Here is a 20881-nt window from a genome sequence, read left to right as displayed (position 1 = left end):
AGGTTGCTCAGGTCTCCAGCCAACCTGGTCTTGAACACTTCCAGGGATGGGGCACCCACAAGTTCTCTGGACAATCTGTTCAGTTCCTCAATACACTCTAAATAAAGAACTTCTTCCTGACTTCTAACCTAAATCTCTCCACTTTTACTTCAAAACGGTTCCCACGTATCCTATCGCTACCTACCTGTGTGAAAAGTCACTCTCCCTCTTTTATATAAGCCCCGTTAAAGTACTGGAAGGCCGCAATGAGGTCTCCATGAAACCTTCTCTTTTCCAGGACTAACAACCCCAGCTCTCTCACACTGTCTTAACAGCACAGGTGTTCCAGCTCTCTCATCATCTCTGTGGCCCTCAGACGGACTCACTCCAACAGGTCCATGTCTTTCTTGTGCTGAGGACCCCAGCACTGGGCACAGCACTCCAGGTGGGGTCTCATGAGACCAGAGTAGAGAGGCAGAATCACCTCCCTTGCCCTGCTGGCCACTCCTCTTTTGGTGGAGCCCAGGCATGGTGGGCTGCAAGCCCACACTGTTGGCTGATGCCAGATTCATCCATGAGAACCCCCAAGTCTTTCTCACAGGTTAATAGTCATAAAGTCATAGGTTTAGTCATAGGTGATAAACTCATAGGTTAATGAATTCAGGACTGACAGCAAACAACACTAAATTAAAAAATGTAAAGTTCTTGCTTAGGGTTAACACTGAATAAGGAAACAGACACAAATAGAGGAATTAGAATTAACATCAGGAAATATAGCTGAAAAATTCTTCAATCCTTTTCTGCAAAGACAAAAACTGCCTGAAAGCTAAGTTTGACTCACTTAAAACCAAAGTATTTAATTTACGCTGTCATTGGCCTTCATATAATGCACAAAATAAATCATGGCGGAATTTAACCTAGTGTGCATTAGAAGTTTAGTAGTGATTTATTTAGGTCCTGTTGAGATTATCTGAAGTTTTACAAACGTAACTTCCAAAAGGTAGAGGGCATTATGGTTGTACAGCTGCAATGGACGTAAGAATGTAAAACTGTAAGTGCTAGAAGTCCAGTGGGGGGTAATCTCAATTCCTCCCATCTCAGTTAACTTCTGGAATGTTGGTCTAAAGCTGAGTGAATCGCTTAACTGACTGTGCTATCTGGTGTTTTACCTTGTCTCTTCTCCTGATACAACGTTATGTATGTACTTTGGTTTTGTTTTCTTTTGTTTTGGTTTTTTGGTTGGTTTGTTTCGGATAGTCTCCAAAATTCATAAATAGGAAATAAAAAGGGGTTACTGAAGAACGGGTTGTTATTACACAAGGGAAATTTTCCCTTATTTCATCTGGTCTCTTCATCTTAAAAGATTTTGGACCAATTAATGGTCCACCCTTTCAGAGACACATGCTTCCTAAGCCTAAAAAAAACACCTATGTTGCAAATAATGACATAAAATGTTGCAAAGTCGTGATGCACTGATATGGGCACCACTGCAAAGGAAATAGTTTGGTAAGTACTGCCCTTCAAAAGATTTTGCTTTTCAAAACAGAGCATAATCATAACTCTCCTTTCAAATGCTTTACAGCTAGAATTGCACTTATCCCTGAAAAACTTGAGCAACTAGAAAGGAGAAAAGTAACATTACAGAGAACATCAGGACATTTCCGTGCTAAGGCTACCAAGTGTTCTGTCCTCACTGAAACTGAACATTATTTTCTTTCATTACTTTTTCATCTCATCTCCTTCTTTCTCCTTTCTCTATCGTGCTTCTCTGCATGAGTTTTCTTCTTTGATGGTATATTCCTTCCCACTCCACTTCTGGCTTGTTTTTTATTCCATGTTGTCTGTCCATGTCTGTCACATGTTTTCCCTCTATGTGAAGTTCTGCCTGGTTTCATCTATTACGGTCAGTGTCTTCTGCCTTACTGATATACTCACTCTCCAAAAGATAGTTAGGTTGGTTCCTCTTTTCCTTCTTTTTCCCTTCTGCATCTTCTGTTATTTCTTTCTTTTTTTTTCCTTGCAAGTCACACCACAAACCACTACAATTCTACAAACAAGCTACAGAATTTACACTGAAAATTGACAGATGCTGCTTTCTGACTGGGCATGTTTTTTTGTGGGTAGAAAGAAAAGAGAGAGTTTTGTGAATTAACAGTGATTTTCTTCAATGTGTGTCAATGCTTAGTTTGTGTGGTATGTTACTACCATGTAGGCAAACTCTGAATTTAATAGTTTTAGGTTGCAAGTTGCTTATGGTGATGAAATGCAATAATGAAAATCCTACTTCATTTGCAATGCCCTGAGACATCTCTGCCTGTGGCTGTCTGATGACTGTGTTCTTCCCAGGGAATGTTTTAAAATAGACTACAGTTTACAAATAAAAATATCTAAATATAGGCATGCAAAATTCCATTTTTCTAAAGCAGTTCAGCTCCTTTGGTTATGAAGCTGAGGAACTCATCCTTCTTGGGCCCTAAATCAATGATCAAAAGGCACAAAGCCCGAGCCCAGATCCAGCAGACAAAAAACTGCTATATACTACAGACTTGAACTAACAGCTGTTCTGAATACCACTGCAAGGGGAGATCCTTATGAGATTAGGAACAGTACTACTCCCAATTTATCAGTTTCCTACGAATGAAAAATTAATTGAAAGCACGTGGACAACTACAGATGAAAGAAATCACTTACTCTCCAAGTCTGATGTGCAAAATATGAGGGGTGATCCCAAATCGGAATCTTATACCTGCACTCTTCTGGGACATTAGGGGAGACAGGATGCGCAGCTGAACTTTATATATATTCACCTGTCTCTGAAAACAAATCAGTAGGTCAAAGAATTTTGTCATGCAAATGTCCCTGTTTCCCCTTTTAACTATAGCAGCTAGCTGTTCTGAATTTTTAAAACTATATACTGACATGTGCTGCTACTCAAATTAGCTCACTTTGGTTTTTTGAGCTGCAGCAAACTTTTTTTTTTTCAAATAAGCCCTTTAAAACCAACAAGCTTGCTGTTATTCATTTGATAGTCATGCTCTTTATCATAACTACGAACATGCAGTAAAGAACAGCATTAAAAGAATGTAGAAAAAACAATTGCACCACATTGCTGCAGGGCATTTTTGGTGTTTGCAAATCCCAGTATTACAAAAAAAGGCTGAAACAATGTAATGCTTTTTCTCCCTTCTTTGAATGTGACTTCTGTGTGTGTTCATGAGGCAACATAAGCACACTGGTGAGAGGGAGTCCTGAAAATAGCACTACACTCCCAAAGCTACAGAATAAGAATCAAAAATATACTTCTTAGCCTCTAGAGAAAAAATACTGACTGCAGCTGAAGGTAAAGAGTTGGTAGAGCTCTCCAATTTAAACACCTGGCAATCACACACATTCTCTGTATTTGATTCCCAACAAAATGTAATGCTGTCAGATGAAGAAGGACATGTTAAAGATGACCAAGTCTTCATGGATATTCTTGATGCTATTGAGCTTGTTAGTTATCTCTGCATTCTCCCCACCAGATTTACCTGGTTGCTAAGGGCAGCTCAACCTGGCATGCAAGAAGCAATACTTCCTGCCTATTCACACTGTTCATTGCTTATGCTTTTACATATACAAGGCAGCACAAGCTATAAAGACAAAGAAGAGGTACTAAGATATTTTTAGGAAAATAAATATTAGATTGCATAAAACTCTCATATAGGTTGTGTAAGGGCTAAGAGATGCTCGCTGCCTGCCTGACCACACACAGGAGAGCAGCTTCTCTTTCTCCCACTGACAGCAATAACAATACTTTCTGTGATTTTCATGCTCCTGTCTTCTCTTGGAGGAAAGGTGTTATAAGGGAAGGTGGGCATGTGGCATTATTTTTCTGCTGTACTGCCAACACTTGAGCATAACAACTGGTTCCCAGTAATTCTCTCCATAGGCAAGGAAGATCCTCAAGAAACATTATACTTGGCTGGAGTCAGAAAGAAGCTCTGCAAGCTCACAGTGACTGCAACAAGCTAGTATTGCTATTGCTATATTCAGCTTAATCGTTATAATCATCTTGAGGTTATTCATGAGAGCACTGAAATATAAAATACTTCCAGTAAGTAGAGAGAAATAATGATGGACAGCCAAGGAATAAAATCCTTGTCATGAGCAGAGCTAATGAACAACTGATATAAGGTAATTTCTTTCCACCCAAATACCTCAGAGCGACTTAATTATTTACTGAGTGGAATACCCATTTATCAAACTGTATCTATGAGTAACTTGAAGTATCTACATGTTCATATATGTGGTTGCAAACATTTTTCCTCAGTATCTATCTTTTACTTGTCAGAGATGTTTTGGGTGGTTTATTTTTTCATTTACATGGATCAACCATGCAAATTATATACCATGGTTTGGGTTTCTATTAAGCTGTATAAGATTTTTAGGAGTTAATCACAATCCACTAGAATAATAACTTGAATTAGCATACCAAAAAAATCCAAACCCATGCAAAGTATTTAACATTTTGAAATATTAATTTTTTTCAGATATTAATTTGTTATGGTACTTCCTGAGCTGTCCCACACCATGTACCATCCTGGCACCATGACCTTAATTATGTCACTGCTTTTATCACCATGTTATCTCTTCACAGTGCCTATGAAGAATTGTAAAAATAATTTTTGAAAACATACAATTTCTTCTAAAAAGAAAGATCTGAAATCCAGCTATTACTACTCAGCTGTGGGGAATTCAGCAGAGCAAATCCACATTTTTAAATATCAGCAAAAACCCAGAAATCATTTGGTAATATACACCTGGCAGATTAAATCATAGCAAATGATTAACTGTCGTAGCCTTTTTCTTACAAAATGACCAGAAATAAAGAAACTATCTGAAGTTTTCTAATAGTGGGGAAAAGTTAACAAATTCTGAATTATTTCTTGTCTTTGACAAAAAATAGAAAACATTACTAGTTATTTTCACTTTACGTGCACTCTCAATGCTCTGTACCTACTGTATTTATTCTAACAAAGTTTGCTTTGATAAAATTGTGCAATTTTTTTAGAAACAGAAGAGTAATGAATTAGGAACTACACTATATGCCTGAGTATATCAGTAATCTCAGATATGCTGCTGGTTCAGAGCACCAGTAGTTTTGGCAAAATAGTAAAATTGGCTGATAGAGAATACTTAGAGAATTTTCAAACAATAACAACAGAGCAGTGAAGTACTGCATGATGAAAAGCTTAACCACCAACAAAACCACCAAAAGAAGAGTTCAAACAAACTTGTATGCTGTGGATAGAAAATGAAGACAAAGAGCAGGTGAACTGCAGCTTGGATCAGAAAGACAGTGGTAGACGTTGTTAAAAGGAGAAACTGAACCCCTATTAAAACTTGTGGGGGTTTAGCACAGTATTATTGTGTATATATTATTCAATATATATATACATTCATTAAATTTCTTTGTTTTCTTACTTTTTTTTTTTCAATGAGAGATCTGCAGACTATTTTTATTGCAGTGCAGTCATGACAAGCTGAATTTCAACTTGTTTTATAAAGAACAAGTAGAGTTGTCTCTGGAGACCTCTACTGCAGTTTATCTGTGCAGTTTACTTGCATCTTATCTTTCACCTCTGATACTAATCAGTCATGGCTGCAGGTCAAATCTTTTTGCATTGGAAGCAATCACAATAACCAATCCAGAAGTAAACCAGCCTATAATGAAATTCACTGCCTAGGGCTAAACATAGAGCTAACATGTGTTTAACAAATCAAAGCTTGTATTTATCACTTGTCACTGTTTGTGTCTTTGTCTGTTGGAGGGGAAAAAACAATTAAGAATCTAAGCAGTAAAGAAAAACTTGAGAACAATCTAATTTCTTTTCAGATTTGTTGGTCTGACACTTTGGCAAAATGCAGTCTGCATATCATGCCCTCACAGAATAGCAAAAGGTTTAACAGAAACCATCTATGGATGAATCAGTGCAGAATACAAACATCATCACCACAAGTCTTAGGTAAAAAATTTTCATAATGCTGTGAGAAGTGACTTCACTTATGTTTGCAGACAGATTTCCTGAATTCACACCAAACTATATGCCAAAGAACTGAAATCCTGAAAATGAGGTACTGTTTCTCACCCTAATGGCTGGTGAAGCTAACAGGCTCCTGCCAAGCACAAATCCAGAAAGCAAAAACTCAGGCTTTCCACAGGCTGGGAGGTGAAGGTCCCTCCTGGGGGCTCCTGCAGGGTCCTACCACACGCAAGGCAGTGCACAGTTAAACGCTTACCAAAAGAATCCATCTGCCTAAATATGCAGCCTCACAACCCTAGAAAGGTGATAATCCCTTCTTATAATAATAGAAACAGAAACACAGAACCACAGAACCACTTATATTGGAAAAGATCTCTGAGATCATCGATTCCAATGTATGACTGAACACACCAAGTCAGCTAGACCATGGCACTCAGTGCCACATCCAGTCTTTCCTTAAACTAGACCATAGCACTGAGTGCCATGTCCAGTCCTTCCTTAAACACCTCCAGGGACAGTGACTCTACCACCTCCCTGGGCAGCCCATTTCACTATCTAGTCACCTTTTCTGTGAAAAAAATTCTTACTAATGCCCAATCTAAACTTCACCTGGCACAGTTCAAGACTATGTCCTCTCACCCTGTCACTAGCTGCCTGGGAGAAGAGGCCGACCCCCACTTGGCTACAACCTCCTTTCAGGCAGTTGTAGAGAGGGATAAGGTCATCCCTGAGCCTCCTCTTCTTCAGGCTAAACAACCCCAGCTCCCTCAGCTGCTCCTCCTAGGACATGCTCTTCAGATCCTTCACCAGCTTTGCTGCCCTTCTCTGGACCTGCTTCAGCACCTCAGCGTTCTTCCTGAATTGAGGGGCCCAGAACTGGGCCCAGAACTCAAGGTGATGACCTCACCAGTGCTGAGTGCAGAGAGACAATCACCTCCCTAGTCTTGCCGGCCACATTATTCCTGGTACAGGCCAGGATGCCACCAGTCTTCTTGGCCACCTGGGCCAAGGCTGGCTTGGCTGGCTCATGTTCAGATGGCAGTTGATCAGCACCCCCAAGTCATTTTCTGCTGAGCCACTTTCCAGCCACCGCCCCCAGCCTGGAGCACTGCATGGCGTTATCGTGGCCAAAGTGTAGGGCCTGGCACATGGTCTTGTTGAACCTCATGCCTTTGGTCTTGACCCATCTCTCCAGCCTGTCCTGGTCCCTCTGCAGGGCCTTCCTACCCTCCAGCAGATCGACAGTCTGACCTAACTTGGTGTCATCTGCAAATTTGCTAATGGTAGACTCAATCCCCTCATCTAGATCATCAGTAAAGATATTAAATAGGACTGGACCCAACACTGATCCCTGGGGGACACCACTGGTGACCGGCCACCAACTGGATGCAGCACCGTTCACCACCACTCTCCGGGCATGGCCATCCAGCCAGTTCTTAACAATAATGATTGCTTTGAGACATAGCTTTACTGCCAGCTTATTTTCTCAAGAGACATCCTAAAAATATCTTATGATGATTTGTACTTATACATTTGCAAGGTAAAATGAATGATCTGGAAACACGATTTCTGTTTATTAAGCTTGAAGCCCAGCATTTATTCGAGGTGTGAAGAAGTCAGTAATCCAGTGACACTCTTTTAAGGAAAAAAAGAAAAAGAAGCCACTTTTTCCCCTGGACATGTCCAGTCAGAGTTTGGTTCAAAAGCCACAGAACACTACTGCAGCAGGATCTTTTAATTGGAAATTCATTATACAACATACCACATCAGCAACTCCTCTGCCAGATGCTTCGACTGCAACATGGCTATTAGTAGTTCCTCTGTTATAGTGTGGTATGCAGTAGGACAATACCGTGGAGATCTCACAGGCCTCACACACAGCTACAGCATGCTCAGTACAATCAGATCATATTATGTCACACTCTCTTGGTCTTTTTAGAGTTTCCTGTAACAGTCAGATTGTCCCATAATCATGTTATTTTATTTGCAAAAGAATCAAACTCAAATTTGACTCACTCAAAAAATCCCTCAAAACCAAACCAAATCTTCTGTCCAAAAATTCTCTAAACCCCAGATACGTAGAAAATTATTCATGCCATATTGTTACAACTGAAACCCAATTCTGTTCCCTGTTATGATTTTACTGACTACAGTCAAGTTTTTCATGATTTACATTCCTTCAATATAAAATTAGTCTCAGTCGGGGGCTTAAAACTGATGAGACGAAACTCCTGATTAAACAACTAAAAATAATTCTAAACAGATTACAAATTCTTTCACTTACATTCCTGAATGACAGGATTCTGAAATTCATGGCATTCATGTGTCAGTATCATCCCATCTGACAGTGACAACTAGTCGAAAGTCTATGCACACTACATTATCTAGCAGTGGTTTTGTTTTTCATTTAGGAAGGAAGATTTGCTATAAAAGAATCAAACAGGAAGCTGAGTTACACAAAGAGCTGAATATCTTAGATTGATCTCTCTCTACTTGCAGAAAGTGAAGTGGCATCTCTTGTTACATGGCATCCAGATCTTGATACCACATTTTGTATGAGATAATACCTGTTCTTTACTAAAATACTTATTACAGTCATGTTGGGATATTGGCTTTCCATGAATCCAAGAATAAAAAATGCCCTCATTTCCAAGTCAGTATTGATTACTGCTTTGCCATAGCTGTTACCTTTTGTAAAACAATGTAAAAGTAGGAATTAAATAAGGTAAGAGTTAGAACTGTACTACAATGTTAAACTACAATGTAGTGTAAGATGGTTCTCTACATTTAAGCACCTTTCACTTGCAAGTGCAAGACATCAAATGAAGCCTGTACTCCAGGGCTGAGATTGAGGCACTTTAAAGTATTTTCAATAACAAAGTCTGACTCAAAGAAAACTGTACTCTGAAGCAAAGATAAAACATCCAAGCCCCCTATTCCCTGTGGCTTGGGTATTTTAATATGATTATGGTCCTGACAGTATTAAAGCTGGATCACTTCCTTAAAACTGGAGTTAAGTCCTAACAATTAATGAAGTCATCATTATTTTATATTTCCTATTTAGGGTGATGAACCTATAAATAATCATCTGTGTGATGACAATCACAGAGTAACTCTTTGGGAATAATGCCTCCCATGTCCACAATGCACCTACTAAAACTTACCCACAGTACTTTCTCAGCTAAGGCAGCAGCCTTCATCCCCACCAAGCAGTAACTTGACATATTTCATTATCTACTTGCCTTCCATCAGTGCAAAAAACAGTGACTACCTCATATGTTTCTCCAAACTCAACACAGCTACATTCATCAAATCTCATTTTATGATTGGTTTATCAGAAAGGAAGAGAAAAATGAACAATACAAAAATAAAAATACATATTGCAAGGAAACAATCAAAATGGGTCAGTAGCTAACGGGACTCCAGGCCTTGCCAGGCCCTAATTTCCACTGGTTTTGAGAATATAAAAGATTAAAGAATCTAAAATCAAAGGCTATATTGAAATGGACTATTCACTACTTCAGCCTCAGATTGTGGCTATACTTCCAGATCTCACAGAATCCTGACAAATTTCTCTACCTCTCACAGAATTTCAGCATTGCAGACAATATTGTGAGGTGCAAGGCATAAACTGAACATATTCAGAAGAGATACTGTTCTCCCAGAAGAGAGTGTCCATAGCCAGAGACTCTTTGTGTATTTTTTCAGTTATTCAAAATGTCTGTGCTAAGCATAAAAAATTATGTCATTCCCTGGTCAATGCAGATAAACTATTACATCTCAGAAAATCTGTCACATCCACCGTTGAAGGAAAGTTACATTGGTCAATCCCCTAAGAAGCACTCACTTTTCATTAATAATTTCAAAGAGTCATACTATCCATCTTGTCTAAGGGAATACCACCACTTGGCCTCTGGAGATTATACTATTTTGATTCCTTCAGTACTACTTTATTGTCACTAGAATAATTAACTTCTAGCTTAATTATTACTTATGACTGGACTCTCCTCTCTGCCCAGACAGTGTGCCACAGCAGACACATGGGAGGGAATTCTTAGCACTGTCACTAGTCTTGCCCCACTGCCCTGGCAGAGCCCAGGGGAATGTTCAGGCAGTGTAAAGCCAGCCCCTGAGACTCTGTACAACCATAGCACACGCATGCACTTAACTTGCTCTGCATGCAGTTTGGCCATACTGCTCAGTTTTATTATGACCAAGTGTAAAGGCTTTTGAAGTAAAAAAGAGGCTTTTGTTTCTGTATTAATTATGGAGTATAGTCTTTGTGAAAATTTCCTTGTCTATTTTTCCTTTGCCAATCTACTACTAAGAACAGGCAGCCTGTGCCATTAGACAGTTGGATAACAAGATGTGAATGAATAATCTGCTTGATTAATAAAAAAAGCGTAAATTCATATCAGCTATTTTTTCCCTTTTCTGTTCTGTCCCTCTTGACTACACTAGAGCCTCACCTACCGAGGCCTCAAGACGAATAAGCAGCCTGTCCTTCCCTTTGTGCTTAAGCCTGCATGCAGACTCCCTCCTTCAGCAAACATCAACACTGCTTCATAACTGGGTCAGGGACCAGTGCAGTAACCTGTCACATTCCCTTCCCCATTGGCCTCTGTGTTCCAAGTCCAAGCACTATCACCAGGCTGAGAGACTAGTTCTGCCTGTAACGTAACTTAAAGAGAGTTAAAAATCAATCTCCAACATCGCAGATTAACGTTTCGCTATGAAATGTAACAGTCTTCACCTTGTTTGGACCACCTAGCGGGCAGCTTTTTTTGTGTGATACTACTTAGGTAGTATTGCCCTGCATTAAAAAGCACGTGTATTTTATACGTGTTTTCTTATTCCAAAAAGGTATTTGCTATTTCACTTGGCTTTCACAATAGGTGTAAGAATATTATGTTCTTAAAAGTATACTTCATATATTAAGACTGAATGCAGACGGAGCATCATGTGAAAGCATCTGCATTTGTGAATGCTTTTGAAAAGCAGTGCTTTTAAAAGCATCCAAGAAAGTTATTCTTCAGCAGGTCTATCTTCTTAATAGTTACTCACTGAAGTGTGATTTATACGATCATCTATCTGAATATTTTCATGTTCAACTAGGAAATTCCTTACTTCTCTGCATTTGCATGCTTATTCATTTAAAGATAGATGTTTCTTCAATAGTTCAGATCAATGTTGCCTTAATCTCCTCTTCAAATTCTATTCTTCTATCACTTCACATTTTTTTGAAGTCTCTCTAAATTACTGCATAATGGCTCTGAGTCATATGTTTGCTAAGGGTGCAATTCTGCCAGTTTTACTCTAATTGTTTCACCTCAGACACGAGGTCTTTGATTTCAAGGAAACCAGTTGCAGAGTAACACACAATATCCAGTGAGAGTAAGGATGAGAGATTTGGGCCCTGACTGCTTTCCCCAAGAGGATTTGCTGCAATGAAGATATTTCTGTTTGACAGGTTTATTGTTTAACATACAATAATTTAAGATAGCAATGCAAACTTCCCCTGCGGTCCCACACTATGGATTCAAACCCCATATGGACAGAAATGCATGAAGAGAGAATAATGTGCTCAATCTGCTGTGTTTACATACTATTCTGGTTTTAGCATGGAAACCACATAATGCCGGTATAAAAGACTAAAAACATTGAATTTGCATTATTTCCTGCAACAGAAGGAGCTCCCTATAAATACCTATCCTCTTACCTTTTACATTGTAACTTGTTTAACTGAACTCTGTAAAATTTAAATCCATAAATCGCAGGACAAGGGTTTAATTATTCAGATAAATATTTACAGATTTACAAGTTCAAAGGTGTCCCATTAAATAAATAAGCAGAAACGTTAATGTATAGCACAATATTATAAACAACCACTTTTTAGTATTAACCTGGAAATTAATGTATTATCATATACATTTTGCCTCTAGTTACAGATATCACATTATCAACCTATTTCATCTTAAATTGGGGAATGTATTCTAACACAGTAACAAAGTCTGTATTCATGGACTTGCAAAGACACAAGGATTACAGTAACAGAGAAAAGTATTCTGATAGGTAATGATTTCCTGAAATATTCAAAGATAAACCAGGTAAAACTCAAAAAACGCCAAAAAGTTTCACTTTGATTTTTCAAACTCTTATTGAGCATGGCAAAAATAACCTAACAGCAAATAAAATAAAAATCCACACTGCATAGATTGTAGAATAATTGCAGATTGTCTGTGTTGCTGACCGAATCTTTGTGTATGTGAACAAACGAGTTGTCTTTCATTCTGCCAAAAATGAGATATTTCATTACTGTCTTCAACTTCTGAGGTTGGAAGGCAAAGGAAAGCTGAAGCTCTTAAAAGTAGATTTGATTTCATTAAAAGGGTATTTTGAGATTAATAAGGACACTTTTAGCAGAAGCTGTATTTTAAAAATCATTATACTTTTGTGTCTGTCATTCAGATACTTAAGGGCTTTTTTATATGTCCAGGTTGAAAATGTGTAGAAAAAAGTTTTTTTCTTTATGTTTCCTGCCTTTCAAGCGGTTAAGAGACCTCATCAATATATAAAGCAAGCTACATGCTGACAACATGTAGCTTATAAACATTAAACAATATCACAGCTACTTTACTATGTTTCTTACCTCCTTGTTTACGGGATCTCAAGAGGCTTGACAACTGATGGTCTGCAACTGCCTCGGACTGGCTAATTGGTTGTGAATTGTTTACTTCCAATGGATGTTTTAGAACAACTGGAGAAGCAGAAATCTCATCCAAATCATTCTGGAATAAAGAATGCTGGTGTAGGCACATAAGAAATGTATTGATTTCACTCTACCATGATAATTTACAGCTGTGATCTCATAGAGAGCAACTTGTTATTTTCTATGACTCTGTGAAATGTCTAATGCTAGATTTAAGTTACACAAGATTCTTGTGGCTTTCAGTAACACCGACTTAGCACCCATGTCACAAACATTTGTTTACTTTTTCCATTTAACTTATTTATCCCTTTTCCTCATGCAGTTAAATCATAGCATGCACTGTATGCTGATTTCCTCTCATAGTTAATTTGTATCTTTAGAAAAAAGCTATAGGAAGGTATTAATCTGCTTAACATTTCTAAGTACATCATCCAAGGGATTTTGTTTTTTTAATCTTACATATGCTCAGCAGAGTTACTGGCAAAAACTGTACATTTTCTCCATTTCATCCTTTCAACATCAAATGGTAAGCAGCAAAAATTGGATCAGACTTCAAAGACTATGCTGTGCTCCAAGTCACAGAGCGACTCCTCCATTTCACATATTGAATTCGAGCAGGATATCAAAGTGCTACCAAAGAACCTCAGGTCCTTACTAAAAAAGAGTCTCTAACATCTGTAGAAAGTGAAGTGCACAGACAAATCACCTCAGGGAGTAGCTAGCATTTATTCTCAGCAGCAAATTTCCAGCCTTTTGATTCTCTTATTCACTGTACCTCCCTGTCTCTCTACAGAACTAAAGTTCTTAGCAAGCAGGCTTTTGTCTCAAAGACTTCAAAACATCACTAACGGTTTCATGTTCAGATGGCTATGCCAAGGAGCCACGAACACACCGCAGAACTGTGGACTCAGGAATTTGAAGTTATAATATGATGTTGTTTTAGAATATAAACTTAGTAGTACCTTTTTTGTTTGTTTGTCAAGAAAATCAGGCACCATGGGAGAAGACTGGTTACTGGTTTGCTGCCTAAAAGCAAAAAAAAATAAAATACGTATTTGAATATTGTAATTTCTTCACTCACAAAAGGTTTACTGGCATACACTTTTTTGTTGATTTTCTTTTCTCGCTCCCTCAATCTCTAAATATGCACATACAGTCGATTCACAAAAAAGACAGAGCAGTCCCATTTCCTCTTATAAGGAAGTGCATGTTATTGAACACAGTAACAGGCTATGAGCAATGAATTTGTCATTAAAAGTTTGTGGATCTGTGCATATGTATAAAATGATTTTATGAGAATTCTATAAAATTGAAGTCATGTGTTAAGATTAATTTGATAAGATTTTACATGAAACTTTTTTCTCAGGGCTGTGAAAAGCTGTTTTCACCATATTCAGACTTAGACACTCAAAATTTGACAGATGAGGAAAAAGTGAAACACATATGTTTTCCTAAAACCATTTGGGTTAAGCATGGAGCAAGAAGTAAGATGTCTTAGATTCTTTGTCTATATCTGTTACTATTTATCACCACATTATGTCACCATAAGAATATTAAAGGCCAACTCCTACTCTCATTAATGTTGATTAAAGTAATATAAAAACCTTCTGCAGGCCCCAATCCTTGTTGGCAGGCCTTTGAAGTCCATGGATCTCTTTAACAGTTCACCCAGACAGAATTTACTTCAGAATCTTCAGCTATGCAATACCAAAAAAAGATGCCACCAATTTAATTTAATGGATAAAAAAGAATGAGGTTCAGAGATATTATTTGGTATGTCCATGGGCCTAAAACTGGGATTGAAAGCAAAACTGTCTGATTGTCAAAAGAGAATGAAGCTTTCATGAATACAGTAAACATTCAGCTTTTCTGTAATGTTGCAATTTCGTGACTGAACTTCGGATTTGCTAGTCAGGTTAGGGGAATTTAAATTCCCCTTTTTTCTGTGACACTAAGGAAGACAAGGAAAACATTCTACCTAAAGTGTAATTTGAATTTGTGTTTTCCTTGGAGGAAATTGCACGATCAATTTTAAATATGCATTGTCATTTAGTATTGGCACACTTCTTGAACTGGAAATTATAACATATGTCTAAGACTGCACTTGACACTGCATTTAAGCAAGCATACATCATATTATCTTTAAAGCTCTCTATTACTATTTATCTTGTATATATATTACTTAGATTATAATTTATTTAGTGGGATGAGTTAGATAACTTGTTTTTTTTTTCCCCAAAATTCCCTTAAGCATTTGTTGAGATGATGCATTCCTCCATTCCCCAACAGTGCAGCAAATAAACTCAATACAAGCTAAAATTTACTAATAATCCTCAAATATCACAGTGGTGGACGTCAAAATCAAAATCTGCTATTGGATCAGTATGTTGCAAACGGCCTACAATGCCAAAACTAGACTGAATGATCATATAAATTTAAATATTCAGATTTTGGGGTGGTTTGGATCTGGATCTAAATTTGCAGCTTGAAATACTCTTCATCTTCTATTAAAAAAACCTCCAGAACTTTACCTTCATGCTTTAAACATTTATACAAAGTTCTAGCTCTGGCAAAGATCATCAACTTGCCTTCTGTACAACTTGAGCTAGGAAAACTCAGCCTCTGGAATTCTGAAACCCTTAGACCCTGACTGTCTGTCAGGATTGCAGTGATGTTGTGTTTCAGATTTAACAATCCTAAGTTGGGTTGTATTTGCTCAAGATAGCCCATCCTTCCACAGAATGTTCTGTTACTAAGTTAAGTATGTACTTGATTACTCATGAGCTTTTCACTGCATTTTTCTTCCCCTGTCCTGTAAAGAGGGAGGAATGACAGAATGGCTTGGTGGGCACCTGGCAGCCAGCCAAGACCAACCCACCACGATGTCAAACTGGTAGGGAGCACATCTGAAAACACGGTATCAACTGCAAATGCCGAGCACCTTGAAATCAGTTGTTGAGCGATTCTGAAAATCTGGCTAGTGTGCAAGATGGGAAATGCAGTAACAGAATCATAGAATCACTACGGTCGGAAAAAACCTCCAAGAGTCCAACCTCTGACGAAACACCACCTTGTTAATTAACCACAGCACTAAGTTCCAGGTCCAATCATTTCCTGCAGACTTCCAGGGATAACGACTGCACCGCTTCCCCGGGTAGCCCATTCCAATGCTTGACAACAGAAGGGCAGCTCAGCAATAGTTAATTAATCTAAGTCAATCAGTGATGATAGCTAACATTTTCAAATATGGTATCTGAGGCAGGGTATTTTCAGGTGTCTTTAAAGAAACTGCTTGCCCTATAGTTTCCAAGGATTTTTATTTTCCACACTTGCAGGAAAGCAGTATTTGGGTCGACAGACGAGATCCAGTCAGCACACTTACCTAGGCAGGATGCCAGAGATCAAGTGCATGTGCCTGGTTTCAGTAAGGTAATTCAACAATTTGCTGCTGACTGTTCAGCTACTGAGCTATAATACGCCTCAGTTGTCACACACAGACTGTCTATAAATCACTGAATGAGCAAGAAACATTGGAGAAACATTGATTCCTAAGGTCTGTCTGCACATCTGTATAGTATATAGCCTTACTGTCTTTAGCATTTCAAAAGCAGTTGAACCATTGCAGCATAAAACTAGTCGCAGAGATTAATTTATGCTGGAGAAAATACATTTAGTTTTGGAATTATTCTGACCATTATGAGTGTAAGTAAGGGAAAAACTCCTAGATATTCTACTAGAAATAATCCAGCTCATTTTGCAGAAGTAGTATATTACAGAACAGAACAAATTTAATCCTTCCAGGATGGGTAGATTAAAAATTCCAAAGGGATGGGAAGGAGGAAAAAACCCGGATGACAATGGAAAATTGTGCCCACATTTACATTTACACCTTTAAAAATCTTGAGTAATTATTTGAAATTATGAACTGTAAAGTAATTAGAAGCTCATATGACATCAGAATTAGGCCCACTGTGTTCCATTGCATGCCACAGGGATTTCAGCCTTCCTATTTCCATCATGAGCAATAACCTTAATGTTTGCTATGATTAAAAATAGGAAAGTGAAACAATTAAAGGAAACCAGAATGTCTTCATGTCAGCTTTTCTTGTGTAGTGAAATGAAAATTCATATTCAAAAAATGACTTATACAAGAAATCACAGTGTGGTCTTGACAGAAACTGAAATTATCCAAGGAGGAAATGGAACAGTCTGGGAAGGTGTAAAGAGTAAATCAACAGAACCTGATGGCATTCTTCTGAAGATTCTGAAAAAAAAAAAAGGTTTAAAATGTGGAGATGTGACCCTTTCAATCAGCCCTCCATGAAGAACAGAAGCACATCAACATAGTAATTTTCTTCTTTTTCTTTTAGACAAAAGAATCCTAGGAAGATTTTGTTATTGACTGACAGACTGAATCCCACTTCAGTGAGAGGCAAGCTGCAGATCAAGTTAAAGAAAGTATAGCAAAAGACAGAAAAGTCTTTACATGGAACAGGTGAATTCACATTAAACCAGTTTCTGAATGGATTTGAGCTCCTGTGACTGAAATCATGTTTAATGTCTACTGTCTGTGATATACAGGATATTACGTTTATGTGCTAATCCACCAGTGCCCATGTAGGTAAATCCACATTGCATGCTACTTCCATGGGCCAGCTGTAGCAAACCATTCAGAAAGGGACACTGTTCCTCTTTCAGGTACAGCAATAATGCTGATGCAAGCAAAGCTGACCCATGAAGAATTCCTCTAGCACTATTTTTATACTTACTCTCCACACTGATGTAGCAACAGCTGGCGACACTATGATGCTATGAAAGTGGCTGGCTTGCAGTGCCAACCCCACTGGCACAGAGATGCTAGAGTTCAAGAAGTCACTCTGAATTTACAAATAATAAAGAGAACCTTGGCAAATCATTTAAGCCACCTCCATTCTAAAAGAAAAATCACCTACTCTTTTTTTTTTAAATTTTGGTCATAAGCTTGTTTAGGCTTTTTAAAACCTGCAGTGATGGAGATGCCAATCAGATTCTGCTTCATCAGTCAAGTCATTAATAAGCAGAAATAGACCCATTTCTGGAACTTGACTTTCAGATGCATTACTTCCTGTAGAACAGAGAAATGTTGTAATTATTCTTCGTCTATAACTTTCAAAGCACCTAAGTTGGTGTGCCTGTGTAGTTTGTTTAGAGTCTATTATACAATCTTGATTACCTAAGGCTCAAGTGAATGTTAAAAATTTTACTAACAAGAATGGTTTCTGAGAACCTATGCTGAACAGACAGCTAAAAAGAGAAAGATGTAAGGAGAAAAATCAGTGAACTCAGCTCAAGGGTGTGAACTGCTGTTGATGTCAGATATCTTCTAACATGAGCCCTTAAACACACAGAGCTCCAAAGGAAACCAAGGAGCAAGGGATACTCACTGACATGCAGTTATAGTTACAGACATAACTGATGTGTAACAGAGTCACTGTGTGGAAACAATGCTTTCTGCTATACCACACACTGTAAGGGCACTGATCACGTACGTATAGCTAACATATTGTGATATTTAGCAGTCAGTGAGCTAGAGGAAAAAATGAACAGTACAGGAAGTATTTTCCAGGGTAAGTATCAAATCAGTATTATTTAACAGAATTTTCATTTGGGAGGGAAATGGGAAAGATGATGGTGGTGGAACATGCAAGGTTGCAGATACTTTGACAAGATTGTACAGGGTTTTAAAGATATTTCAGAATGACAGATCTGTCTGAACAAGAACATGAACAAGGTAACACAGATTAAGGCACTAAACTGTAGATTATCCTGCTAAGAACATTTAGAGAAATATATTCACTAGAGATCAGCCAATCTAACAAGTTCAAAATCACATGATGTTTTAGAAAATTACTTCTCCCTTCTTCAGAAATTATTCCTAATAAGCTCAAAAGATCCCTAATGCTAACTTGGAATTTTAGCTATGCCATTGCAAAATTCAGCATCTTTCATTTCATGTGATGATCAATTGTAAAACGGAGGCAGACATTAAGCGAGACTGATGCCTGTGCTCTCTTTGTGAGAGAGGAGGCCCCATCACACTCCTCCCTTCTCTGCTGCCTATTTGACTATATGCAGAAGTATAAATCTGCCATTCAGCAGGGTTGTAAAAAGGGCTCAGAAAGGTTTCTGCTTCCCTCATTTGAACCATGTTTTTCCCATGTCTTGACCATGGTTTGACTCTTTAAATTAACTAAGCTCTTTTTAAGTTTTGATGAGCCACTTTTGGTAAGGGTTTGATTATGATTCAGCTCCTTTATGCCATGCAGGCCTGCAGGTTCCTCTCACTAGCTGATGATGTCAAGAAAAGGCTAAATATACTTTAGGTCCATGATATGTAAAGCCAAGTGAGGTTGTCTTCTCTAGGTCACATTACCAGCTACTGGGTTAAGCATCTACACTATTACTCTGCAGCCTTTCTGTTTCCTACAAGTTTCCTCTATGACTGAACAGTCACATGCTTAAAACAACAGCCCAGCAACAGCTACAAGAAGAAGTAGGGCTTGAATTATGAGACTTACATTATTTAATTTAGTCCAAAATTTGGAATATTACCTGAACAAAATGCTGAATGTTTTCAAATCTCACTGGAATCTGAGGCCACAGCTGAGAAATTTATGGGATTAGCAAAATAATCTGCAATATTTTTTTGGGTTTTAGTTAGAACTGCCAGCACTAATGACAGTTTCCCAACTCCAGGCAAAATAAGAATTTATTTATCTATCTGATGGTGCACAGCAACCAGGAGTGGATATAAGATCTGAATGGCTTACCTGGGAATCTTCACGCCAGATATCTAAACACATTTAGACATTGATTTCAATGTAAGTTTGATGGCTAAATATCTTAAAAGATCTGAATAATTCTGCTTCATAGAGTCCAAATTCATCTCAACAGTAATCAAACCATAAAATCTTTGTGAGCCTCAAAAGATGTACAATTAAGCAAGTTGTACCTTACCCAGAAAAATAAGTTTGGGGAATAACAAGGAATTCCAGAGACAGTTTGATGCAAAAATGGAAGAAAATAGTTCCTGACTAACTAACATGAAATAAACGAAGAAAAAAATTTAAAGAGACTGTGTGCCTCCAAGTAAGTCCAGATGAAAATGTCTATTTACATTGTAAATTATTATAATTCTGGAAGCCAAAGAAAACTGATAGTAGAGAGGATATTAGCTATCCAACCATCAGCGCAGACTGGAGAACAAATGGCCACACGATCATCAATAGTTCTGAGGAGATCACAAGATACACACCCCTTAAGGACTTAGGAGACAGAAGGAGTTGCATGAGCACGAAGGGAATCATAAATTAAGAAACTCATTCTCCAGTGAGCAGTCAAGCAACTCAACAACAGATCTATGATGGGAAATTGTAGTGGACTTGTTCTTTACCCTGAAAATCATTACCAAAACTATTTATTTATTTAGTACTTGTCCAATGGTCTGAACCTTTTTCTTACTGAAAACAGAATGCTGTAAGGGAGAGGTTATGGAGCACTATTAACCTACAAGAACGCAGGCGGTCACACCTGAACAAAATCCTATAATAATGCTCTAGAGCATGTAGCAAAGTTAGCATGGAAGCTGACATAACTCAAAGTTATGAGCATACACCAAGAAAGAAGTAACAGTTCTCCAAAATGGTATCAGCAGGAGAGATCTCATAACTCTTAGCCACTGAAACTTGCAAATGAAAGGCATTAGTCCAGAAAATACAGCCATCTGTCCTAGAACACTGTTGGTCAGTCAGACATAACAGATCTCTTTTGCCTCTCATAACCAAGGAAGTGTCAGGGGAGGTTTGTCTGGAGTGAATGCATTGCTAAAATTCCATTGCTTTTCTCTAGAAAGAGGAGAGCACCTCTATGGTTTACAGTATTCCTAGACTTTCTGTCAGTGACCTGTCCATCTGCTTTTGACAGCTCTTTTCCCTGTCTCATTGCTGGTCTGCATGGTGCTTTGCAGGCACAGAAGGGCAATTTTCTACTCTTGGACATTTAATAAGATGCACTGCAGTCAATTCTGAAATGCTGTGCACTTGCAATTTTGTCCCCAGTCTACAGTATTCTGGGTACTTACAAGAACTGCAGAGAAACAGGACAGCAACTCAGGGCAAACTGTACCTTTCCA

General features: G+C 38.1%; 1 protein-coding gene across 12 annotated transcripts in view; it reads right to left on the bottom strand.

The window, feature by feature from the left end:
• The window catches only part of MYO3B (myosin IIIB), a 198439-nt gene that overhangs the window by 33580 nt on the left and 143978 nt on the right, over nucleotides 1-20881 (bottom strand). For all 12 annotated transcript variants that reach the window (XM_027911545.1, XM_027911546.1, XM_027911541.1 and 9 more), the window contains 2 exons: nucleotides 13674-13737; nucleotides 12652-12790 (listed from right to left, as the gene is read on the bottom strand). In XM_027911545.1, coding sequence (XP_027767346.1) covers nucleotides 12652-12790; nucleotides 13674-13737 — 203 coding nt within the window. The remainder of the gene's footprint in view (nucleotides 1-12651; nucleotides 12791-13673; nucleotides 13738-20881) is intronic.

The sequence above is a fragment of the Empidonax traillii genome, unplaced genomic scaffold (assembly GCF_003031625.1).
Source record: "Empidonax traillii isolate 1590-97213 ecotype Southwest subspecies unplaced genomic scaffold, ASM303162v1 scaffold33:size3420811, whole genome shotgun sequence".
In the NCBI taxonomy this organism is placed as follows: domain Eukaryota; kingdom Metazoa; phylum Chordata; class Aves; order Passeriformes; family Tyrannidae; genus Empidonax; species Empidonax traillii.
The sequence above is the reverse complement of the archived record's forward strand: the minus strand, read 5'-3'. Positions and strand labels throughout refer to the sequence as shown.